General features: G+C 48.3%; 1 protein-coding gene across 1 annotated transcript in view; it reads right to left on the bottom strand.

Moving 5' to 3' along the window:
• The window catches only part of WDR70 (WD repeat domain 70), a 463,052-nt gene that overhangs the window by 424,186 nt on the left and 11,659 nt on the right, over positions 1 to 27,207 (bottom strand). Inside the window, exons 2-5 of the mRNA XM_082255751.1 lie at positions 14,072 to 14,134; positions 12,419 to 12,502; positions 8,009 to 8,117; positions 4,934 to 5,087 (exon numbers count right to left, since the gene is read on the bottom strand). Coding sequence (XP_082111877.1) covers positions 4,934 to 5,087; positions 8,009 to 8,117; positions 12,419 to 12,502; positions 14,072 to 14,126 — 402 coding nt within the window. The 5' untranslated portion in view covers positions 14,127 to 14,134. The remainder of the gene's footprint in view (positions 1 to 4,933; positions 5,088 to 8,008; positions 8,118 to 12,418; positions 12,503 to 14,071; positions 14,135 to 27,207) is intronic.

Below are 27,207 nucleotides of genomic sequence, written 5' to 3'. Positions count from 1 at the left end.
TATATATATATATATATATATATATTTTCATTCACACACACACACACACCCCTCCCCCCTTCAGAGACAGGGCCGCAGGGCAGTATTCGTACATAACCCCAAACACACTTCCAAGACGACCACTGCCTTGCTAAAGAAGCTGAGTGTAAAGATGATGGCCTGGCCATGCATGTCTCCAGACCTAAACCCTATTGAGCATCTGTGGGGCATCCTCAAACAGAAGGTGAAGGAGCGCAAAGTCTCTAACATCCACCAGCTACGTGATGTCATCATGGAGGAGTGGAAGAGGAATCCAGTGGCAACCTGTGAAGCTCTGGTGAACTCCATGCCCAAGAGGGTTAAGGCAGTGCTGGAAAATAATGGTGGCTACACAAAATATTGACACTTTGGGCTTAAAGCAGAGTTCCACCCAAGAGTGGAACTTCCGCTTTAGGGAGTCCTGACCCCCTGACATGCCACATTTGTCATGTCATTTTTTTGGGGGGCATTTTTTTGACAGGTAACCGCTTCCACTTCTGCTCGGAGCGCCGCGGCGCCCTGAACGGAAGTTCTCCTCTCCCCCTCCCTCCCCGCAATCTTCTGGGACACGTCAGAGGTCCCAGAAGAATGCTGGCCAATCACGGCGCGCAGCGTGACTCGCGCATGCGCAGTGGGTACCCGGCTGTGAAGCCGCAAACTGTCACAGCCGGGTGCCCACAGCAGTGATGCCGGCGCCGAGGGAGAGGATCGAGGCTTCGGGTGGCTGCATCGCTGGACCGTTGGACAGGTGAGTGAATGGCTGGAACTCCGCTTTAATTTGGACATTATGACTTAGGGGTGTACTCACTTTTGTTGCCAGCAGTTTAGACATTAATGGCTGTGTGTTGAATTATTTTGAGAGGACAGCAAATTTACACTGTTAGTGCCGGTTCACACTATTACGACTTGTCAGGCCACTTGGTCAGCCTGGCAAGTCGCGCACCGTTGCGGTCCATTGAGTAATACAGGACTGGTTGTAATAGGAGCGACACAAGTCGCTCCGACTTAGAAAAAGGGTCCTGTGCTACTTCGGGGCAACCTGGAGCGACTTGCATAGACATTCATTTTATGAAGTCCGTGCAAGTCGTGCCGAAGTCGCGGTGCACACGACTTCACAGGTCGCCCCCTAAGTCGGAGCGACGTAGTGTGAACAGAGCCTTATACAAGCTGTACACTCACTACTTTACATTGTAGCCAAGTGTTATTTCTTCAGTGTTGTCACATGAAAAGATAGAATAAAATCTTTACAAAAATGTGAGGGGTGTATTTACTTTTGTGGGATACTGTTATATATATATATATATATATATACACACACACACACACATACATACATACATACATATTTTTTTTTTTTATTATTATTTATTTAAACACACATATATACATACACAATAAAAATAAAACCCAGTGATCCTGCCACGAAGGTTCTTGTTTGGACCCTTCCTGTTGTGGTGTGACAATCATCTGTTCCATCTCCCAATTTTGCTCCTGAATTGTCATTATGTTACACAGACTTCTGATGCAGACTGCAAATGGACTTTTAACACACATTATTGTCTACTGTCATCTGGAAAAGCCCCTTCTGCAGCGCACCACCCTTACTTTTGTTCCAGCCAAAATCAAATCCTAACTGAGAAGAACATGACTTTTCTAGTCTGCTACACAGTGGGGTTAACTTACTAAAACTGGAGAGATCAAAACCCGGTGCAGCTGAGCATGCAGCCAAATCAGCTTCAAACTTCAGCTTGTTCATTTAAGCTTTGGCAAAAAAAAAAAAAAAAAAACAACAACACCTAGAAGTGGATTGGTTTATTTCTATGCAGAGCTGCACCAGATTTTGCACGCTCCAGCTTTAGTAAATCAACCCCACTGAGTCATTGGGAGGGTACATAAGGCTCTGGTACTCTGACAGCATAAAGAATACCATCGCTGTACTGTGACGGAAGGGCTGAGGAATCCAGTACACTGTACATGCCAGTAATACACAGCTATGGGGCACCGAAGGCTGACGATTATATAATAAAATGCTAACAGTCATCGTTAGAAAGAATGATCCAAAAATAGGGGTATTCCTAACAAGCCGGGGGGTAGGATGCCTACATTTCACAGGCACGCTTCGTCAAGGTTTATAGAAAGCAGCCCAGAATACAGACGTAACATTCTCTAACAGGGTCATTTATTAAGCTCATCTCCATCTCGGGACCTACATTAAAAAGGATTGTACTTGGCACAGACAACCTGCCACCCATATTGTAAAATATATCATACAAATGCTATTGCTGAAAATCATGATCGGTATGAGCTGGAAAAATATGATGATTGATATTTTATAGATTTGTAAAGAGAATGGGAACCTCACAGAAAACAACCCTGTTTTAATGTGGGGCTGAATGTTTCATTCTCAAACAAAGTGTTTGCACAGGGCTTGTCGAATTTGCTTAGAATCTAGGAGCCAGCTAAAAAAGTTAGGAGACAGTTTTTTTTAAATCCGCTTCCCAGCGGGAAGAACTGCATGTCTAGGGCGTCAGGCAATAAGACTTGCTCGCACCCGATGCCAAGTGATAAAAAAAAAAATGAAAAAGGAAGAAGGTACTGACGAGGCTGCGATGATGGACAATGAGGTGGCACTGGCAAGTGACACTGATAGGCAGCACAGATGGGCACTGATTAGGCTGCACCGATGGGCATAGATTAGGCTGCAACAATGGGCAACAAATAGGCTGCACCAATGGGCAACAAATAGGCTGCACCAATGGGCAACAAATAGGCTGCACCAATGGGCAACAAATAGGCTGCACCAATGGGCAACAAATAGGCTGCACCAATGGGCAACAAATAGGCGGCACAGATTAGGCTGTATCGATGGGCACTGATTAGGCGGCACTGACAGGTGGCACTGATAAGCTGCACTGATGGGCATTGATTAGGCTGCACTGGTTAGGTGGCACTGATGATGTGGTACTGATATGGCACTCCCAATCAGGCCCAGCTGTCAACCTGGGAAGATGATGTCAGAGGTGGACAGGCAGTGAGAGCAAGCCACGCTCATCACAGCACCATCCACCAGAGGGTGCAGGTTTGCACATAAGAGCATGTATCCCACTCCAGCAGGCCGCAAAGCCGCGGCCTCAATTATTGACCATACCGACGCAAGTCCGCGCACCCGCGGGTGGGCCACATGGGAGGATCCCGACCACTGCTGCGGTGTAAAAACAATAATACACTGCGCTTGATAGGTAATGTTATGAAGGTGGTGTATCTGCAGCTAGCATAAAAAAAGTTGTTGGACCTCAACTAAAAAAACAATAAAAACAAAGAATACAGCGCTTGATACGGTCAATCTTAGCCGGAGCTAAAATGAATGCAAATCCATATGGATGATGGCATCATACATTAGAAGCATAAAAGTCCATGGACAGGGGGGTCCCAAAAATAGTCCCATAAACCAGGTGATATACTGAAGATAAAACCTCCACCAAACACCAATGAGTGTGGCCTCTTACCAAAAGCAATTGATCCCCATTACAGGGATCTGAAAACATTTCAATGGAAATCCTCACAATCACAGATGGATGGATGGATAATCCCTCTTGCAGGTCAGACCTCAATCAGCTCAGGAGTAATGCACCCTCATAAGCAATAGTACCAGCCCAGATGTACCATAAATAGAAAAGGAAAACTCCTCATGGTGTAGCAAGTTGAACAAAAAGCTTTTAATTTCCAGATGATGAGGAGGTGTCGGCTGGAACGCACGCCGCCCCTCCCCTTCCGCTGTATTGGGCCATTTAATGAGGAGAGTCGGTGGCGACTAGCCACGCCCCCTGATGACATCAGCGTTTGACGAAACCGGTAGGGGACCGGCATCGTTTGCATCGCACGCATCTCCCCAGCGTCTCCTTGTCCAAGCTAGATACTGATGGCTGTTGCTACCACACCGTCCGCCTGATGATACCTTTGCATGTTCTTGACCACTGATGCCTGTTGTACCTATGCAGAATGTGAGTGTTACGTTTGTTTTTAATCATTAAAAGCTTTTTGTTCAACTTACTACACCATGAGGAGTTTTCCAAACTTTCTTGAAGTTTAAAAAGTAATCACAATCCAGTCTATAAATCAATTCCCCCAAAAATCATTTAATTTTTCAGAATGACAGGAAGCCTTAGTTAACTACCTAGAGCGCTCATCAGCTTCCTTGTACTTCATTGAGAACTTCAAGACGTCAGCCACTATGGCTGACGGCAGTTGTACTCCCCCCCCCCCCCCCCCCCCATTCACACTACTCTGCGAATAAATGATGCGGCCAGGTGGGGCCCCACTTGGCTGCATTTTATTTAAATTGTGACAGCAGGTGCGGGGAGAAGGTCCCTGTCCTGCTGTCACAATATAAGGGTGATCAGGCAGAGGCTGCAGGAACACGTTACATGTTCCACCGTAAAAATGGGTGAAACATGTAACATGTTCCCAAAGGTGAACTTACCCTTCAATACACTATTGAGATATACAGAAGATGGCTATTCTACTTGCCAAAACACTATTTACCCATACATTTCTGAGATCTACACAGCTAAGATAAACAGCACAGCCACCTGGCTGTGCTGAATATTCTCTACTGTAATTAGGCAACAGGTAAGCCAACTCCCTGGAATGGACCTATGATTGGACAGTGGTGAAGGAACAGACTAGACAGATAAGGTTATCTTTCTGCGCTCACATTCTTTTCAGCTGGATCTGAAAAGTACATAGCAACAACCTTCTGTTCAGCTTAAATGGGAGGAGCAAACGATACAGCCTCCTATAGGCAGTTTATAAAGCCTTCAAGATAATGGCATCCCTTAATGAAGGAGAAGAGATAAAAAAAACACTTTGCTGATGGGAAGAATCAACAACATAAATAATAATAATTTAAACTTACATCATCATCATCATCATCTTCTTCATCATCCTCGTCACTATCTTTGTAACCCGGAGGAAGGGGAGGCCCAATCATTTCATCATCTGATTCTTGAGATTTACTGGGGGGCAAAGGAGGTCCAATGACCTCATCCTCTGAACTGTCCTCTGAGTCACTACAATAAAAAACATACATACACCTTATAATGAATGGATGTACAAGTATCAACTATCACAGCCGGTACAATCAAAAATCAAATGAGAAAATAAAAAGGCGAGCCCACAGCAGAACCTAAGTTGCAATTAAGCACCATTCACAGAATTAGAAGGAAATACAAGAAGAATACATACAATGATATGGAAACCATACAAGTAAAAATACTCAATCCATTGACATAAATTTAGATGGCCTCCCCTGGTATGGAAATACAAAACATTTTAACATTGAAAATGTAAACTTAAAATACAAAAATGAACACGATTACATCTCCATTAATAGACCAGTTATATTTAGTTTAAAGAGGAAGTAAACCCTCCTCTGACACTTTTACCTATAGGTAAGCCTATATTAGGTACTGTAAATACCTGTAAATATCTCCTAAACATGTACCGTTTAGGAGATACTTATGTTACATGCAGCCAGTGACGTCACTGGCACATGCGCTCTGAAGGAACGGCCGCTGGTGCCGTTTCTTCAGAGCCCCGTGCCGTGACGTCACCGCGGCTCCGGCCAATCAGAAGGCCAGATGCTGCGATCCCGGAAGACGGGCGACTGGACATGTCGCCCGTCATATAGGTGAGCGGGTGGCACGGCGGGGGCTCGTTCTTAAGTATTTCATAATGAGCTAGTATGCGATGCATACTAGCTCATTATGGGTTTCTCTTTCAAGTTGCAGAAAAAAAAAAAAAAAAAACTTTTGAGGGTTTACAACCTCTAAGTACCTGAATTGGCTCTGGTATCAGCATCAGAAGTCCTTGTATAGAAGAGTTCAGACTAGGGGAGGGAGAAGCAGTACAAGGGAGTCAATCAATTGTGCCGCAGTGTAAGAAGCATGCTGACAGAAGTGACAGAGATAGGATCATCAGTCTGCTGCTTCTCCTTTCATTGCCCAGGTCAAAGGGCAGAGGTAGTGAGATTAAATGTAAGTGTTAGTGAACGGAGACAGAGAAAAATCAGGTCCCCCACCCTACCAGACAGGGTTGCGCTCTGTAAATTTCAAGAATGGATGGACAGAAATACAAATCCCGCGGCAGGTAAAATAACCTCCTTATCTATACACACCGATTAGCCATACCTTAATGACCACCGACAGGTAAAGTGAATAACATGGTTTATCTTGTGAAATGGCACCCAAAAGGGGGTGGGATGTATTACGCAGCAAGTGAACATGTTGTCCCTCAAGTTGACATGTTAAAAGCAGACAAAATGGGTAAGTGTAAGGATTTGTGCAACTTTGAAAAAGGGTGAAATTGTAATGGCTAGACAGAGCAACTCCAAAACTGCAGCTCTTTTGGGATATTCCCAATCTGCAGTGGTCAGGACCAACAAAGATTGGTCCAAGGAAGGAAAACCAGCGAACTGGCATCAGGGTTACGGGTGGCAAGGCTCACTGATGGGGAGCTAAGACTGTTCTGTGTAGTCTGATCTAATAGAAAAACTGCTGTAGGTAAAACTGATGAAAAATTTAATTCTGGTTGTGATAGAAAAGGTGCCAGAACACACCGTGCATCGCAGTTCTTTGCCTTTGAGACTGCGTAGCCGTACATCGGTCAGGATGCGCAAGGTGTCCCGTATCCACAGCGAAAAGCGCCTGCAATGGGCATGTGAGCTTCAGAACCGTTGACTTGACCTCCAGATTCTCCAGATCTCAATCCAATCGAACATCTGTGTGATGTGCTGCAAAAACAAGTCCAATCCATGGAGGCCCCACCTCACAACCAAGAGGACTTAAAGCAGAACTAAACTTTCAAAAAAACAGTTAGGGTCCTTTCCCACGGCCCGCATCCGACGACTGAGCCATTCTGCTTAGCGGGGGATCGATCCACTGATCCCCCCTGAGCAGGCAGAGGACAGTTTCGTCTCCAGACGTGTGCAGAGACGGAGCTGTCAGATCTCCGCTGTCCTCTATGGGGAGATCGGATGAGAACGGACCGCCTATCCGTTCTCATCTGATCCCATCCAATCTGATCCGCTAGACAGAGATTTTTATATTTATATATATATATATATATATATATATATATATATATATATATATATATATATATATATATATATATATATATATATATATATATATATATATATATATATATATATATATATATATATATACACATACATATATACATACATATATATACATACATATATATACATTTTTCCTGACATCTTAAAGAAGAGCTCCAGTTTATCTGAAAATGAAAAGTCAACAGCTACAATAACTGTGGCTGCTGACTTTTAATAAATAGACACTTATCTATCCCAGGATCCAGCGATGTCCTCACCTGACCCAGCTCATCCAGGCGTCAGCTTCTTAACTGTGGGGAGCCAACTGCGATTCCTTGCGGCTACACAGCCAGGTGCCCACTGCATGAGCGGAGAACACGCGAGAGAGGCGAAGTGGGTAAAGAAAACCTATTACTTTGACCTGCATAAGCAAAGTGACACTTTCACTTTAACAGCAGTAGTAAACTTTAAAAAAATAAAATAAAATTTGGAAAAAAAACTCCTTTGTCCATTCGCAGACTAGGGGTTGGGAAATGACTGATCTCTGCCTAACTGCAGTGTGGCATAGCTGTATAAATCTATTGGCAGCAAAGACAGCTCCCATATATGGATTTTAACTGTGGATTTATTGGTTTTTCTGGAGTTCAGTTAAATGTATGAATGAGTACACTAGAAAAATGTGAACTGAAAGCCTTCCACAAGCACCTTATATAGGCTTCTCTGGTTCCCCCCACACACACACACACAAACCTTTTGTAAGGCTATTTCTTCTGATTAACAACTTGTTTTTTGTCTCCGTGTGTGGTTTTTGTAGATTTTAGTCTGGTTTTAGGTTTAAGTAATTCATTTAAATATCATTATAAATACCTCGAACTGGAGTCAGCAGATGTCACCCGAGAGCTAGATGCCACAGTCTTGGATCCAGGGCCAGCTTCATCCACTGGTTTTTTTGACTCCTCTTCTTTTTCTCTGGATTCTATAAAATAAAAATGTCCAGATATTTTACATGGTTTCATTTTGATTAAAATATAGGTAATCCCATTAACTAAGATCCCAAAAGCTTTTACGGGTTAGTGTAATTTCAAAAGTTCAGGCACTCCCTCTTATAGGGTGCCAACACAGGCTTTCTTCTTGATTCATGACCCCACGCGGCTCTCCTTTGATGCTGGTTAAAGAGGGATAAGTTTATCCCTATCCAATCCACCTCATTTTTCCTTCATTCTGACCCTGGATACAACAGATTGAAGTGGGATTGTTTGTCTTTGACGATCTTCTAGACAACAGCTGTGGTGCCCTCTCTGGGGCTGGTCCCTTTCCCACGGGCCGGTAAGAATCGACCACATATGTACCTCTGCCCTTGCACTTTCACAAACAGGTCAACATAACTGGCATATTGCCGCTGAAAATAAACAAATCTCTATGGTTCCTCGAGAGTTAGGTGGTCCTGAAGAAGCGGTACTTCCGTGAAACGCGTAGACCTCTATCCTATGTCTCGATCATATACCATGCCACTCCATGGTGGCTATATTTGGTAGAATCAACATGCAAGCTCATTTTTTCATATGTTGCATGTTTTAACACATTTTTATTGTCAAATAACCAATGAAATATCTTGTATTTTAAATATACTTTTGTACTTGTGAGTACATTGGAGGGGTATTTAAAGTCCTACTTGCTCTTTTTGTTCCCAATATATTTGAAACAAGGATAATACCTTACCATTGTACATGATTTGGACCTATACATTCCCCCACACACATTCAATGAATCTTTGCCAACACTCTGTCCTTGTCTCCATATTGTTCTCTTTTATTTTTTACCCTATTGCATGGCCTTCTGATGAGGACAACCAGTGACCGTTTTTTGGCACACATTATGCAGGCACGGTGCACTTTTGTCACCTTGAGGAAACCCACCCTGAAAAAAAGCCATGCAGCCAACACTGGAGTTCATGTAAGCTGGAAGTGGCTGCAGGAGATCAGTAGTAAAAAATAAAATAAACGTATATTATTTTAAAAAGGTATTCGCTTATGAATCACAGTGCAGTAGAAAACCAAATAGCGTTCATTTTACATCTTCTTTGAGGTAAATTCCAGATATTCTGGGATATATTTGCTTAGCTACATTAGTCCAGTTTGGACCAATGCAAATATGTGCCATCCTGGTGCAGTCCTTTGGAAGCTGGTAAACGCTGTAGTAGGCACCACAACTACAGCGACTGTCTTAATTTCTGGGTCCCGTGTCCAGCGGCTGCTCTGCTGCTTACTAAACACAGAAGTTTGCACACTTGGACGCTCCAGAGAACATTTGCACGCTTTCAATTAATGCTCTCCGATTCGATGAGGTGGAGATTGTGATGTCACCACACCACCACTCCACCTTGTCCAATCAGACAACGCTTTGCAATCACTGAGCAAATGCAAAAGTGTTCCCTGAATGGTTCCAATGCTGACCAAATGACCCCCTGTGTTCACAATACAGCATGGGGCACTGGACCCAGTAGCTAGTGAAGATTGCTGTAGTAGCGATGGCTGTTACAGTGATTTCCAGCTTCAACGAGGATCCAACGGGTATGGCAAATAGATACAACACCAAAAATAAAAAAGTGAAGCCACTTAACTTCTTAAAGTCCAAAGTAGATTATCAGTCACAGAGTGAGGACTGCAGGATCGGAGGCCCAATCCTCAATCTATGACTAAACTCATAATGATATGAAACACCTAAGAGAAGCAGATAGATTACCCCTCTCAAAGATAACATTAACCACTTCTGGACCGAGCCCAATTCAAAACACCTGTTGTTTACAAGTTAAAATCAGGAGATTTAGCTAGAAAATTACTTAGAACCTCTAAACACACACACACACACACACACATATATATATATATATATATATATATATATATTTATATTATTTTTTTTTTTTTTTTTTTTTAGCAAAGACTGAATAAAATGGCGGTCGTTGCAATATTTTTGTCACGCGGTATTTGCGCAGCGGTCTTTCAAACGCCATTTTTTTGAGAAAAATACATTTCACTGCATTTAAAAAAAACGAAACAGAAAGGTTAGCCCTTTTTTTGTTTGTATATTGTGAAAGATGATGTTGCGCCGAGTAAATAGATACCCAACATGTTATGGTTTAAAATTGCGCGCACACGCGCTGAATGGCGACAAACTACTGTCGATAAAGATCTCCATAGGCGACGCTTTAAAAAATGGTAACGGTTACCAGTTTAGAGTTACAGAGTAGCTCTTTTTTTACAATTATTGCGCTTGCTCTGGCGATCACGGTGATACCTTACATGTGTGGTTTGAACAGCGCTTTCCTTTGCCGGCGCGACTTACGTAGGCATTTGCTTTCGTGCGCGAGCTCACGGCGATGGAGGCGCTTTCAAATTTTTATTTTTTTTCCTATTTATTTTTTTTCAATTTTTAATTTTAGCACAATTTTTAAAAAAAATAAAATAAAATCTGATCACTTTTAATGCTGTCATAAGCAATGTAAACATCCCTTGTGACAGTAAGCCCCCGTTCACACTGGAGCGACCTGTCAGGTCGCTGTAGGTCGCCTGGCATAGAGAAGCTGTGGACCCGTTATAATAGGAGCGACACAAGTCACTACGACTTAGAAAAAGGGTCCGGAGCTTCTTTGGGGCGACCTGCATAGACTTCAATGTTATGAAGTCCGTGCCGGCCGCTCCGAGGTCGCGGTGCGAGTAGCAATGCATTTCTGACCCTAGGCTTATACTTGAGTCAATACGTTTTCCCAGTTTTTTGTGGTAAAATTAGCTGCCTCGGATTATATTCGGGTCAGCTTATACTCGAATATATACGGTACTTTTTATCTGGCTTCCAATTTTATTCTCATAGACCAGGGGTGTCAAACTCAATTTCATCGTGGTCCGCATCAGCATTATGGTTTCCCTCAAAGGGCCTGTTATATCTGTAAGATTAGATGTCCAGAGCACCCTATGCCCCCTTACACGAGATGTCAAGACCCCTCCACCATCAGAAGTCAAGAGTCCCCCACCCTTCCTTACATCACAATGCACCCCTTTACCTTGTGCTACTGCCAGGAAGAAGATGCGGTGGATCAGGGAAGAAGAAATTTCAAGGTCTGGAGGACGACCAGAGGAGGGCTGGAGTCAGCTGACATATGGAAGAGAGGAAAGCGCCTGGAGTGTTGTAAACAATTTATTGACAATAAAATAGTAGTGACTTGAGGACAATTGAGAAAGGAGTGCTCATGCCCGAACCTGGCATGGACGCATGCTCTGAAACGCGTTGTGAACCCCGGCTTGCCCTCACTGCCCTTCTCTGCACTCGTGACGTCAGACGCCGCCGGCCGCTGTCCAAGCTCCCCCACCGAGTCCACCAGGAAGACAGCAGAGCAGGTCTCCAGAGCCTTCCCAGACTGTCGGACACTACTCGGATCCAGCAGACATCGAGCCTCCGGAGCGTGACGCCATACACGATAACGATAACCTCCATGTGAGTCACTACTATTTTATTGTCAATAAGTCGTTTACAACACTCAAGAGGCGCTTTCCTCTCTTCCATATTTCTGATACAGAGTTGCTTCACTCCTCCGGTCAGCTGCCCTGAGTGCCAACCCTTCCATCCATCCATCCCTGGGACTATCCCGGATCTCCCCTCTTTTCCTCTGGATTTTATGAGTGCCCACCACTATTGTTGGTCTAGAGACTTGCACACGGACTATTAATCCCCTCCTTGTGCCCAGACTTTCATTGTGCATTTCATATGTGATGGTGCTTCTTTTTGTTTAACCCCGCACACCTATCCATATGTGCAGCCATCTCATTTACAGCACCACCTGAGAGCGCCAATACTACTCCCTATTTGGAGTCAGCTGACAGAGTCTGCTGAATGCTGAGACCAGGGGGAGGCAGAGACAAGGTGATGTTGTGGCTGCACAGAGAGGTGCAGGATCTGTAGGAGGAGTTCTGCCCTCCTCTCTGCTGCAGACTGCTTAAAAGGGGGGGGGGGTGGGCAAAGACAAGCCTTTCTACAGCAGCACAGAGAAGGACAGGATCTGGCAAAGGAGTTCTGTCCTCTCTGCTGCTGACTACTGAGACAAGGTGAGTGCAGAGACAAGGGGGTTTGCAGCTGCAGGAGAGGTGCGAGAGCCACATGAAATGGCCTGGGGGGCTGCATTCGGCCCACGGGCCTTGTGTTTGACACCTGTGTCATAGACTGTAGACCCCAAAAGCCCATAACTGGTACTAATGAAGACACACGAGACAACCCAGAACTCACCAAATGTTTTTCTGCTTCTCTCCACAGCAGTTCTACGAGTTTGTTCGAACATGGCTTCTAGGTCAAACGTCCGAGCTTTCCTTCCTAAGAGGAGAAAACAAAAGCTTCAAAAAAATGCCTATATAGATAGAAAAAGAACATTCCACCAGCACGTATCTTAGCAATGTCATTGTTTTATTAAAGAACAACACACAGCTAAAAGTATAAACATTTGCTAACATCTTAAAATTACTTGCTGTCTTCTAGAATGGAATAGCGGGTTCTTAAAAGCGGACTTCTAGTCTTCCCTTTAGTCTTGTACAGTTGTGTAGACTTCTTTCCTGTGCTGCAATTGCTTACTCTACACAGTGTGTATTAGAATTTGGAGGAGGTTACATACAGCACGCCACATCTTCTGGATGGAGAATACCCAGCATCATCTAGCTCTTTCCTTCCCAGACTTACTGTCCTTGGCCCGCCCCTTTAATTTTTTGGGGGATTTCAGTTATCTAATAATCAGAGGCTCAGCATCACATATGGGCGTTACTTCATGTTCTCAGAAGCTATGCACAACACCCTGCCGGCCATTTGGTCACAGGGCTTGTAATAATAATAAAAAAAAAAAGAAAAAAAAAAAAAAAAAAAAAGAAGAGGAGAGAGCAAAGCTATCCCCTAGCGTTCTCATTCTGTAAATAAACTAACACAAAGACCAATGCAAAACAGCGACTCGCCCTTCTTCGGTACTGGCAGGCTCAGGCTGGTGCTTCTGGGACCAAGCTGAGCATGTTTTGGCTTAATGTTAATGGCACTTTAGTGTTTAGAAGACACCAAGCATACAGAATGCAGCACATACTGAAGTGTGTAATTATTATATTCTCTCCTTTCGGCCCCACATCCAATCACTGTCCAAAGCTTGCTCAATCTCTGAAACATCTCCAAAATACGCCCATTTATACCCAATGACACCACAAAGCTCCCAATTCACTCCCTAGTCATCGCTCGCCTCGACTACAACTCTCTTCTCTCTGGATTACCTTTTATTCTCCCTTCAGTCCATCATGAATGCTGCTGCCAGACTAATCTACCTTACAAACCACTCAGCGTCTGCTACTCCTCTCTGCCAGTTCCTCCATTGGCTGCCACTCACCAAACTAATTAAAAATTCTAAATATTAACAATAACTTACAAAGCCATCCACAACTCTGCCCCCAGCTACATCACTAACCTAGCCTCAAAACACCAACCTAATCATTCTCTTTGTTCCTCTCAAGACCTCCTGCTCCCTAGTTCCCTTCAAAACTCCTCTCATGCTCACTTCCAGGACTTTTCCAGAGCCTCTCCCATCCTACGGAACTCCCTACCCCAATGTGTCCGACTATCTCCTACTCTGTCCACTTTTAGGTGATCCCTGAAAATCCTTCTCTTTAGAGAAATCTAACAAGTGTACTTTATTTTCAGCTCATTCCCCACAGCCATTACCTTTTGTATCACTTGACCCTCCCTCCTAGATTGTAAGCTCCAACAAGCAGGGCCTTCTGATTCCTCCTGTATTGAATTGTATTGTAACTGTATTGTCTGCCCTCTTGTTGTAAAGCGCTGTGCAAACTGTTGGCGCTATATAAATCCTGTATAAGAATAATAAATATTAGGACGACAACAATTTACAACACTAACCGAACCCAGAGAAGCCCATTGTGGCAGCAACATTGCAGTCTTCAGGGTCGTCCATTATGGGAACTAAAATAAAAAATAAATAAATAAAAAAAATAAAAAAAAGAGAGAGAAATATAATTAGTAATGAGCACCACTGGCTAAATGAAACACAAACACATCCATAGCTCCACTCAAAACTTGCATCTCCTGCACATGGGCACCCTGAGTGCTGGCCATCACAGCCCGTCTCCACCCTTCCCCTATCCTTGTGGGCAAGAGAAGAGTGATGAAACGTGTCAAGGAAGGTTGGTTTTGGGTTGGAGACCGTATGCAGTCAATTCACTGATTATTAAACATTCTGCATGAGTGGAATCATATTTTTCCTATTTTTTAACTGCCTAAAGAACACATCTTATCCTTCTATGTTGTTTATTTTAAAACTTTGATCTTGCTCCGGTACAGTATAGATCTTGACAGCTGAAATCCAGGCAGATAATATTCAGGAACGCATTTACTTAAAGTGGAACCTCCCGTACACCTAATTAAGATGGCTGAAGATCCAGAACACTGGTGCAGATGTTGGCGCCAGCATGCATCTTTGTTAGTGCATTTTGCAGCACAATCAAATAAATAGGTTATATTAGAGTATGGCGCTTGCATTACTACACCACAGATGTGCGATCCAAGTCTAAAAAGGAAAAACTTCTAGGAAGTAAAGCTTTTTGGCACGCAAGACTCTGCATGTCTCTTCTGCCAAAAACCTTTTCCCCTTGTGTTTAGCAATTGGTTTGTTCTGTACTTTTTCCTGTAGCTCATGTGCAATGCAATGTACACTCCAGCATCTGTAAGACACAAAGAACAGAGCCGGGTGCTAAGACGATATCACACCAACATGGGTGTGCAGTAGAGCTGCACAATTAATCGTTATATATAAAAAAAAAAAAAAAAAAATGCGATATCGATTAATCCCCCAACTATCAATGCTCCCTGCTGATACGACTGTTTGCGGAAAAGAATTCCACATCCTTACTGCTCTGACAGTAAAGAACCCCCTACGTACTTTAAGGTTAAACCGCCTTTCCTCTAGTTTTAGTGAGTGGCCACGTGTCTTATTGTATCTCCTTTCTCTGAAAAGTTTGTTCCTTATGCTAGGGTCGCCAGTACAGTATTTGTACATTGATATCATATCCCCCCTCAATCGTCTCTTCTCCAGAGAGAATAGGTTCAGTGCTCGTAGTCTTTCCTCATAGCCGATGTCCTCCATTCCCCTAATTATTTTTGTTACCCTTCTCTGGACTCTTTCCAATTCCAGCACATCCTTCCTGAGGACCGGAGCCCAGAACTGGACAGCATACTCCAGATGTGGCCGGACCAGAGTCTCGCCCGGTGTCCGGGTGACCGTGTGGGGGCTTCGTTCTAAGGTAACTATTTCACAATGTGCAACACATTATGACATTGTCCTGCAGGTTTTTTTTTCTTTGGAGGGGGGGGGAATACAACCGCTTTAAGCCATTTTCTGACACTTGTTGCTTACAAGCTAAAAATCTGTATTTTTTGCTAGAAAATTACTTGGAACCCCCAAAAATTATATATATATATATTTTTTTTTTTTTTAGCAGAGACACTAGAGAATAAAATGGTGATCGTTGCAATCCTTTATGTGTCACACTGTATTTGTGCGGAAGTCTGTCAAAAGCAGTTTTTTTGGAAAAAAAAACGGAATTTTTGTAAAATCTTACCTGTAAAATTCCTTTCTCTGAGTCCTCCGACAGTCGCCGCCTCTTCATATTCGTCACATATGGGGTATTAGACTTTGCTCCGAAGGAGTAGCTAGGCAACAGAATATGTTAACAATAAAGCTTTAACATATCCCACCCTCAAGGGGTGGTCCCCTCAGTCAATACCCTCCTACTTCCTGCAACCATATCTCAGTTTTAGTGGAATAGCAGTAGAGTATACATTCAAACCCCAAAAGAGGGGCGGGGGGCGGCGACTGTCGGAGGACTCAGAGAAAGGAATTTTACAGGTAAGATTTTACAAAAATTCCGTTTTCTCTTACGTCCTCCGACAGTCGCCGCCTCTTCATATTCGTCACATATGGGGACGTCCCAAAGCAGTGCAAACATGAGGGGTGGGAAACGCATCCGCGCCGAAAGGCAACGCAGTCTCCACATCAAAGAAAGGAACCTTACCAAAGGAAGGAAACCAGCTGGGCAACAGCAAAAATAAGTGCTCAACAGGAGCAACAACCCAGGAAAAGACAAAAAAACCAGGGGATACAAAAAAGCTATCCCAACAGCCAGGAGTCCCCAATAAGGGACCCTATGGAACAGCCGCACTAAGAACCTTGCGGCCAAAGGAAGCATCCGCCGATGCCTGAACATCTACTTTGTAGAATTTTGTGAAAGTGTGTACGGTCGACCAAGTCGCCGACTTACACACCTGGGCTACAGAAGCCCCATGACGGCAGGCCCAAGACGTACTCAGTGATCTAGTAGAGTGCGCCTTCACAGCCACAGGGGGAACCTTCCCCTGCAAGGCATAGGCCTGTTCAATGGTCTGCCTGATCCATTTGGCAATGGTAGAGGCGGAAGCCGCCATGCCCTTCCGAGGACCCTCTGGAAGAACAAACAAGGAGTCAGTCTTACGAAAAGACTCAGTCGATTTAAGGTAAACCCTTATCGCCCGAACAACATCCAGAGAGTGCAATCTCACCTCCTTTGGATGTTTAGGCTTCGTGCACAACGAAGGCAAAACAATATCCTCGTTAAGATGGAATTCCGAAACTCGTTTCGGTAGAAAAGAAGGATTAGGTCGCAAGACCACCTTATCCAAATGAACAACCAGGTACGGAGACTTGCAGGACAAAGCCGCCAGTTCCGACACTCTGCGAGCCGAAGTGATCGCCACCAAAAAGGCGACCTTTTTGGACAACATAGACAACGAGATCTCCCTGATCTGTTCAAAAGGAGCACGTTGTAACACAGACAGAACTAGATTCAAGTCCCAAGGGGGCAAAGGATCCCTCCTAGGAGGAACCAGATGCCGCACACCCTGAATAAAAGTGCCAACCAAGGAGTTGGAAGCCACGGGACGTTGAAACAGAACGGCCAGCGCCGACACCTGACCCTTAACCGTAGCCAGCGCCAAACGCTGATCGACACCCGTCTGAAGGAAAGACAGCACACGGGAAACCGAGTACGTGCGGGGTGAAAACCCCCTGGACTCACACCAGGCAAAATAGGCCTTCCAAGTACGGTAATAAACCTTCCCCGAGGAAGACTTCCTCGCGTTGATCAAAGTATGAACGACCTCTGGAGAGAGACCCTTCTCCTTCAGGACCTCGGTCTCAACAGCCAGGCCGTCAAAGCCAGCGACTGTAAAGCAGGATGGTAAATCGGTCCTTGAGACAGTAGATCGTCTCGAAGAGGCAGACGCCAAGGAGCGTCGACCGCCAGATTCACGAGGTCTGCGTACCAGGACCGGCGAGGCCAGTCCGGTGCCACAAGAATCACCGTGCTGCGTTCCGAGTGCAACCTGCGAAGGAACCTGGACAGCAACTGAATCGGTGGAAACGCGTACATCAGCCTGTACTGATGCCACGGGGCCACTAACGCGTCCGACGCGTCTGCCCGAGGGTCGCGCGTCCTTGCCACGAACCTCTTCACCTTGTAGTTGAGGCGAGACGCGAACAGGTCCACATCTGGAAGACCCCACTTCGCGCACAACATCTGGAAGACAGCCGGGTGGAGAGACCATTCCCCCTGATCCAGGGTCTGGCGACTCAGATAGTCCGCCTGCCAGTTCTCCACTCCCGGAATGTGAACCGCCGTTATCGCCGGGACATGAGTCTCGGCCCAAGACAGAATGTCGGCCACTTCTCGAGCCGCTCGGGCACTCCTGGTGCCCCCTTGGTGGTTGATGTAGGCCACCGCCGTGGCATTGTCCGTCTGCACCCGAACCGGGCAGCCCTGCAGCCGGTCCGTCCAGCGATGAAGACAGAGCCTTATCGCACGCAATTCCAGAATGTTGATCGGAAGGGAAGACTCCCCCTCCGACCAGGTCCCCTGGGCGGACAGAACGCCCAGAACACCACCCCAGCCCGACAGGCTGGCATCCGTGGTGATTATCGTCCACGAGATCGGACGAAAAGACTTGCCCCCGGACACCAACGGGGACTGGAGCCACCACAGAAGGTTTTCCCTGGTGCGATGACTCAACGAGATCTGAAGATCCAGAGATTGAGGTCGCCCGTCCCACCTGGACAGGATCTCCGCTTGGAGACCCCGCGTGTGAAACTGCGCGAAAGGAATCGCCTCGAAGGCCGAGACCATCAATCCCAGACATCTCATACCCGTCCGCAGAGACGAGTGTGGAACGTCCCTGAGGGACCTGACTTCCTCCTGAAGAGTCCTGAGTTTGTCTTCCGGCAGGAAGACCTTCGCCTGCACCGAGTCCAGTATCATTCCCAGATAGGGGAGACGAACCGACGGACTCAGTGTCGACTTTGGAACATTTATCGTCCAACCGAACTCCTGCAGAGTTTGCATTGTGACAGACAGGTCCTTCTCCAGACCCTGTCTGGTCGCAGACCGAACCAGAATGTCGTCCAGATACCCCAGGACAGAAATGCCCTGGGCTCTCAATAATGCCAGAACCGGTGCAAGCACCTTGGTGAAGACCCGCGGAGCCGAGGCGAGCCCAAAGGGCAACGCCACAAACTGGTAGTGATCCTCCGCAATGGCAAATCGAAGGTACTTCTGATGACCCTCGAATATGGGGATGTGAAGGTACGCATCCTTCAAATCGATGGAGGCCATGAATTCCCCCGGAACCAGGGCAGCCACCACCGAGCGCAGGGATTCCATGCGGAACTTGCGAACTCGCACAGAGCGGTTCAGAGCTTTCAAGTCCAGAATCGGACGAACCTTGCCCTCCTTTCTGGGCACGGTGAACAGATTGGAATAAAACCCCCGAAATCTGTCCCGATGAGGCACCGGAACCACCACTCCCTGAGCCCTCAGGTCCCGCACCGCCAGGTGCAGATCCCGCAGGCGCTCTGGAGACAGTTGAAGATTTGAGGGAAAAAATCTGCTCTCCGGCCGAGAGAGAAACTCGATCTTGTAACCAGATCGAACGATTTCCAGAACCCATCTGTCCCTCACACGGGCCAACCAGGGCTGAAGAAAACCGAGCAAGCGTCCCCCCACCCCAAAACTGGGTGAGGGCGCCCCTTCAGGCCGAACTGTTATGGGCCGCAGGTCCGGATTGACCGGACTTCTGTTTCCCAGACCAGGGCTTCTTCTGAGAGCCTTGGCCCTTGAACGGTTTGCCCTTGTAGTGCGGCCGAAAGGCACGAAAGGACCCCTGAGGGGGCCGAAACTGAGCATGCTTCTTCCCAGAAGCCCCCTTAGCCTTGGGGAAATGGGGCAAGAGAGTGCTCTTACCCCCGGTAATCCCCTTAATCAACACATCCAGGGACTCCCCAAAAAGGCGAGACCCATCATAAGGCAGATTGGCTAAGGTTTTACGTGAAGATTGGTCCACCGACCAACATTTCAACCAAACCAGGCGGCGAGACAACACCGCCACGCTGTGCACACGCGCGGCCAACGGAATCAGGTCCAGGTCCGCATCACACAGATACATGACACCCTGGTGGATCTGATCCACCATATCCAGGGTCGCCGCCGAGGCCGAATCGGCCACTAGGACGCGCCTAAGCATCTGCGTCCAACTTGCGATCGCCTGGGCCGCCATGAGAGAAGCAAACAGAGCCTTAAGCATAGAACCCGTAACAGAATAAGTATGACGGGCAAGAGACTCCAGTCTCCTATCCGTGGCATCACGGAAAACAGGGGATCCCTCTGCAGGGATCGCAGTGGCTTTGTTCAAAACCGCAATAGCATGATCCACCGGCGGAGGCACACACCACCGTTCATCAGTGGCAGGCGAGAAATGATAACGCAGCTTAAATTTACTTGGCACCGCAAAAGGCTTGCGCAAATCGCGCCATTGGTCCTTAACAGCGCGCTGAAAATCAGCATTGCAGGGAAAAACCTGCGGCGTCCTGCATTTTCTCTGCGTCCCATAAGCCGCCAAGGCAGCTGGGGGACACACCTCGTCCTGCAAACGTAGCGTCTGCTTAATGGAAGCAATCAACTCATCCATGATTGCAAGCTCTTCAGGCGAGCCAGGGGGAGAATTATCAACCCCCTCAACTTCAGCCTCTACCTCAGACCCCACTAGATCAAGAGAGGAGCGGGACCCCGATAGGGAGGTCCCCGCCAGAACAGCCCCATCACCTTCACCCTCAGAATCAGAGGACAGAGCAACTCTGGGCCGTTTAGTAGAATGAGCAGCCACCAGCATTTGCACCTGTGCAGCAAGGCCAGCCACAATAGTGGCTAAATCCCCCCCTGGGGGGGAAACAGCGGTCCCCTGGCTTTCCACCAATACTGTGGGAAACTTGCCCTCCTGAGAATCCATTGCCCCTGTATGCCAGACAACCAAGGGTTAACTGCCCCCTTACAGCAAGCGCGGCAAGCGCAGCCCACCGCACCACACTCAGGCACAATGAGACCCCCACAGGGAATATACAGACTGAATACAGGCAATGGAACACAGGAATAGAAGGATAAAACCTGAGGAGACTCCGCTGCTGCTGCTGCCTCGATCGGTGCTTCCAGGAGAGAGGAAGTGATGCTGCCAGGGCGCTCTATGTAAGCCTATGGAGGCTACAAGAAAATGGCCGCCGTGCATGTAAACCATGCGGCCGGAGCGGGCGCCGGTAAAATGGCGTCGTTTGGCGCCGAAATCGCCGCTCCACAGTGCATAAAATCACACACAATATTAACCCATTATATGGATACATGTTAGATCGCCGCAGCGATCGCTGTATATGCCCCAACATGCCATTAAAAACATGCCCCACAGCACACAGCTCCTCACACTGCCCAGCCTGACATACTCAGTGTCATACAGCTCCCCCCCCCCCTTGCAGCCCACAGCATGCAGCCGAGAGATAGGGAGACAAGCAGTGTGATTAAAGGCAGGTTACACAGTCCCAGACTGAGACCCCCCCCAGACAGACAGGTCCCCACATAGATACACTTACCTCACATGGCGTGGGGAACCCGCACAGGCGAACAAGCCGCTGCACATGAGGCAGGGAGAGTCGCAATTCAAGACGCACACAATGGCGGTTCAGAAACCGCACAGCGTCCGGTGAGGTAGCCACCTCACCAATCATCCCTGCACCGAACAGGGATGGGTCGTTCACTGTGCCAGGAGCGATACCTGGCTGAACGCTCGATGGCAGACTGGGAAGCCACTGACCCACGACCTGCGACCAGGGGGATCAGCCCGAGACCCAGTCCGCATGATCCTCTTCGTCCGAAGAACTAACTAATGCTGACAAAAATAACAGCTAAGTAAAGGCAGAGAGAAAACTCAAACAAAATATCAAAAAGAAGAAAGAGTCTGGGACAAAAAGTCCCAGCACAGAGAGAGCCAGCCACTCCTGACAAGCTAGACATTAAAACTGAGATATGGTTGCAGGAAGTAGGAGGGTATTGACTGAGGGGACCACCCCTTGAGGGTGGGATATGTTAAAGCTTTATTGTTAACATATTCTGTTGCCTAGCTACTCCTTCGGAGCAAAGTCTAATACCCCATATGTGACGAATATGAAGAGGCGGCGACTGTCGGAGGACGTAAGAGAAAACGGAATTTTTGTAAAATCTTACCTGTAAAATTCCTTTCTCTGAGTCCTCCGACAGTCGCCGCCTCTTCATATTCGTCACATATGGGGTATTAGACTTTGCTCCGAAGGAGTAGCTAGGCAACAGAATATGTTAACAATAAAGCTTTAACATATCCCACCCTCAAGGGGTGGTCCCCTCAGTCAATACCCTCCTACTTCCTGCAACCATATCTCAGTTTTAGTGGAATAGCAGTAGAGTATACATTCAAACCCCAAAAGAGGGGCGGGGGGCGGCGCCTGTCGGAGGACTCAGAGAAAGGAATTTTACAGGTAAGATTTTACAAAAATTCCGTTTTCTCTTACGTCCTCCGACAGTCGCCGCCTCTTCATATTCGTCACATATGGGGACGTCCCAAAGCAGTGCAAACATGAGGGGTGGGAAACGCATCCGCGCCGAAAGGCAACGCAGTCTCCACATCAAAGAAAGGAACCTTACCAAAGGAAGGAAACCAGCTGGGCAACAGCAAAAATAAGTGCTCAACAGGAGCAACAACCCAGGAAAAGACAAAAAAACCAGGGGATACAAAACTTATCCCAACAGCCAGGAGTCCCCAACAAGGGACCCTAGGGAACAGCCGCACTAAGAACCTTGCGGCCAAAGGAAGCATCCGCCGATGCCTGAACATCTACTTTGTAGAATTTTGTGAAAGTGTGTACGGTCGACCAAGTCGCCGCCTTACACACCTGGGCTACAGAAGCCCCATGACGACAGGCCCAAGACGTACTCAGAGATCTAGTAGAGTGCGCCTTCACAGGCGCAGGGGGAACCTTCCCCTGCAAAGCATAGGCCTGTTCAATGGTCTGCCTGATCCATTTGGCAATGGTAGAGGCGGAAGCCGCCATGCCCTTCCGAGGACCCTCTGGAAGAACAAACAAGGAGTCCGTCTTTCGAAAAGACTCAGTCGATTAAAGGTAAACCCTAATCGCCCGAACAACATCCAGAGAATGCAATCTCACCTCCTTTGGATGTTTAGGCTTCGTGCACAACGAAGGCAAAACAATATCCTCGTTAAGATCGAATTCCGAAACTCGTTTCGGCAGAAAAGAAGGATTAGGTCGCAAGACCACCTTATCCAAATGAACAACCAGGTACGGAGACTTGCAGGACAAAGCCGCCAGTTCCGACACTCTGCGAGCCGAAGTGATCGCCACCAAAAAGGCGACCTTTTTGGACAACATAGACAACGAGATCTCCCTGATCTGTTCAAAAGGAGCACGTTGTAACACAGATAGGACTAGATTCAAGTCCCAAGGGGGCAAAGGATCCCTCCTAGGAGGAACCAGATGCCGCACACCCTGAATAAAAGTGCCAACCAAGGAGTTGGAAGCCACGGGACGTTGAAACAGAACGGCCAGCGCAGACACCTGACCCTTTATCGTAGCCAGCGCCAAACGCTGATCGACACCCGTCTGAAGGAAAGACAGCACACGGGAAACCGAGTACGTGCGGGGTGAAAACCCCCTGGACTCACACCAGGCAAAATAGGCCTTCCAAGTACGGTAATAAACCTTTCCCGAGGAAGACTTCCTCGCGGTGATCAAGGTATGAACAACCTCTGGAGAGAGACCCTTCTCCTTCAGGACCTCGGTCTCAACAGCCAGGCCGTCAAAGCCAGCGACTGTAAAGCAGGATGGTAAATCGGTCCTTGAGACAGTAGATCGTCCCGAAGAGGCAGACGCCAGGGGGCGTCGACCGCCAGATTCACGAGGTCTGCGTACCAGGACCGGCGAGGCCAGTCCGGTGCCACAAGAATCACCGTGCTGCGTTCCGAGTGTAACCTGCGAAGGAACCGGGACAGCAACTGAATCGGTGGAAACGCGTACATCAGCCTGTACTGATGCCACGGGGCCACTAACGCGTCCGACGCGTCTGCCCGAGGGTCGCGCGTCCTTGCCACGAACCTCTTCACCTTGTAGTTGAGGCGAGACGCGAACAGGTCCACATCTGGAAGACCCCACTTCGCGCACAACATCCGGAAGACAGCCGGATGGAGAGACCATTCCCCCTGATCCAGGGTCTGGCGACTCAGATACTCCCGGAATGTTAACCGCCGTTATCGCCGGGACATGAGTCTCGGCCCAAGACAGAATGTCGGCCACTTCTCGAGCCGCTCGGGCACTCCTGGTGCCCCCTTGGTGGTTGATGTAGGCCACCGCCGTGGCATTGTCCGTCTGCACCCGAACCGGGCAGCCCTGCAGCCGGTCCGTCCAGCGATGAAGACAGAGCCTTATCGCACGCAATTCCAGAATGTTGATCGGGAGGGAAGACTCCCCCTCCGACCAGGTCCCCTGGGCGGACAGAACGCCCAGAACACCACCCCAGCCCGACAGGCTGGCATCCGTGGTGATTATCGTCCACGAGATCGGACGAAACGACTTGCCCCCGGACACCAACGGGGACTGGAGCCACCACAGAAGGTTTTCCCTGGTGCGATGACTCAACGAGATCTGAAGATCCAGAGATTGAGGTCGCCCGTCCCACTTGGACAAGATCTCCGCCTGGAGACCCCGCGTGTGAAACTGCGCGAAAGGAATCGCCTCGAAAGCCGAGACCATCAATCCCAGACATCTCATACACGTCCGCAGAGACGAGTTCGGAACGTCCCTGAGGGACCTGACTTCCTCCTGAAGAGTCCTGAGTTTGTCTTCCGGCAGGAAGACCTTCGCCTGCACCGAGTCCAGTATCATTCCCAGATAGGGAAGACGAACCGACGGACTCAGTGTCGACTTTGGAACATTTATCGTCCAACCGAACTCCTGCAGAGTTTGCATCGTGACAGACAGGTCCTTCTCCAGACCCTGACTGGTCGCAGACCGAATCAGAATGTCGTCCAGATACCCCAGGACAGAAATGCCCTGGGCCCTCAATAATGCCAGAACCGGTGCAAGCACCTTGGTGAAGACCCGCGGAGCCGAGGCGAGCCCAAAGGGCAACGCCACAAACTGGTAGTGATCCTCCGCAATGGCAAATCGAAGGTACCTCTGATGACCCTCGAATATGGGGATGTGAAGATACGCATCCTTCAAATCGATGGAGGCCATGAATTCCCCCGGAACCAGGGCAGCCACCACCGAGCGCAGGGATTCCATGCGGAACTTGCGAACCCGCACAGAGCGGTTCAGAGCTTTCAAGTCCAGAATCGGACGAACCTTGCCCTCCTTTCTGGGCACGGTGAACAGATTGGAATAAAACCCCCGAAATCTGTCCCGATGAGGCACCGGAACCACCACTCCCTGAGCCCTCAGGTCCCGCACCGCCAGGTGCAGATCCCGCAGGCGCTCTGGAGACAGTTGTAGATTTGAGGGAAAAAATCTGCTCTCTGGCCGAGAGAGAAACTCGATCTTGTAACCAGATCGAACGATTTCCAGAACCCATCTGTCCCGCACACGGGCCAACCAGGGCTGAAGAAAACCGAGCAAGCGTCCCCCCACCCCAAAACTGGGTGAGGGCGCCCCTTCAGGCCGAACTGTTATGGGCCGCAGGTCCGGATTGGCCGGACTTCTGTTTCCCAGACCAGGGTTTCTTCTGAGAGCCCTGGCCTTTGAACGGTTTGCCCTTGTAGTGCGGCCGAAAGGCACGAAAGGACCCCTGAGGGGGCCGAAAATTCGCATGCTTCTTCCCAGAAGCCCCCTTAGCCTTGGGGAAATGGGGCAAGAGAGTGCTCTTACCCCCGGTGATCCCCTTAATCAACACATCCAGGGACTCCCCAAAAAGGCGAGACCCATCATAAGGCAGATTGGCTAAGGTTTTACGTGAAGATTGGTCCACCGACCAACATTTCAACCAAACCAGGCGGCGAGACAACACCGCCACGCTGTGCACACGTGCAGCCAACGGAATCAGGTCCAGGTCCGCATCACACAGATACATGACACCCTGGTGGATCTGATCCACCATGTCCAGGGTCGCCGCCGAGGCCGAATCGGCCACTAGGATGCGCCTAAGCATCTGCGTCCAACTTGCGATCGCCTGGGCCGCCATGAGAGAAGCAAATAGAGCCTTAAGCATAGAACCCGTAACAGAATAAGTATGACGGGCAAGAGACTCCAGTCTCCTATCCGTGGCATCACGGAAAACAGGGGATCCCTCTGCAGGAATCGCAGTGGCTTTGTTTAAAACCGCAATTGCATGATCCACTGGTGGAGGCACACACCACCGTTCATCAGTGGCAGGGGAGAAAGGATAACGCAGCTTGAATTTACTTGGTACCGCAAAAGGCTTGCGCAGATCGCGCCATTGATCCTTTACAGCGCGCTGAAAATCAGCATTGCAGGGAAAAACCTGCGGCGTCCTGCGTTTTCTCTGCGTCCCATAAGCCGCCAAGGCAGCGGGGGGACACACTTCGTCCTGCAAACGTAGCGTCTGCTTAATGGAAGCAATCAACTCATCCATGATTGCAAGCTCTTCAGGCGAGCCAGGGGGAGAATTATCAACCCCCTCAACCTCAGCCTCTACCTCAGACCCCACTAGATCAAGAGAGGAGCGGGACCCCGATAGGGGGGTCCCTGCCAGAACAGCCCCATCACCTTCACCCTCAGAATCGGAGGACAGAGCAACTCTGGGCCGTTTAGTAGATTGAGCAGCCACCAGCATTTGCACCTGGGCAGCAAGGCCAGCCACAATAGTGGCTAAATCCCCCCCTGGGGGGGAAACAGCGGTCCCCTGGCTTTCCACCAATACTGTGGGAAACTTGCCCTCCTGAGAATCCATTGCCCCTGTACGCCAGACAACCAAGGGTTAACTGCCCCCTTTCAGCAAGCGCGGTAAGCGCAGCCCACCGCACACACTCAGGCACAATGAGACCCCCACAGGGAATATACAGACTGAATACAGGCAATGGACAACAGGAATAGAAGGATAAAACCTGAGGAGACCCCGCTGCTGCTGCTGCCTCGACCGGTGTTCCAGGAAAAAGGAAGTGATGCTGCCAGGGCGCTCTATGTAAGCCTATGGAGGCTACAAGAAAATGGCCGCCGTGCATGTAAACCATGCGGCCGGAGCGGGCGCCGGTAAAATGGCGTCGTTTGGCGCCGAAATCGCCGCTCCACAGTGCATAAAAACACACACAATTTCATCCCATTATATGGATACATGTTAGATCGCCGCAGCGATCGCTGTATATGCCCCAACATGCCATTAAAAACATGCCCCACAGCACACAGCTTCCCACACTGCCCAGCCTGACACACACAGTGTCATACAGCTCCCCCCCCCCCCTTGCAGCCCACAGCATGCAGCCGAGAGATAGGGAGACAAGCAGTGTGATTTAAAGGCAGGTTACACAGTCCCAGACTGAGACCCCCCCCCAGACAGACAGGTCCCCACATAGACACACTTACCTCATATGGCGTGGGGAACCCGCACAGGCGAACAAGCCGCTGCACATGAGGC

The sequence above is a fragment of the Pelophylax lessonae genome (genome assembly GCF_965119305.1).
Source record: "Pelophylax lessonae genome assembly, chromosome: 1".
Classification (NCBI taxonomy): Eukaryota; Metazoa; Chordata; class Amphibia; order Anura; family Ranidae; genus Pelophylax; species Pelophylax lessonae.
This window is presented reverse-complemented; position numbering and strand designations above follow the sequence as displayed.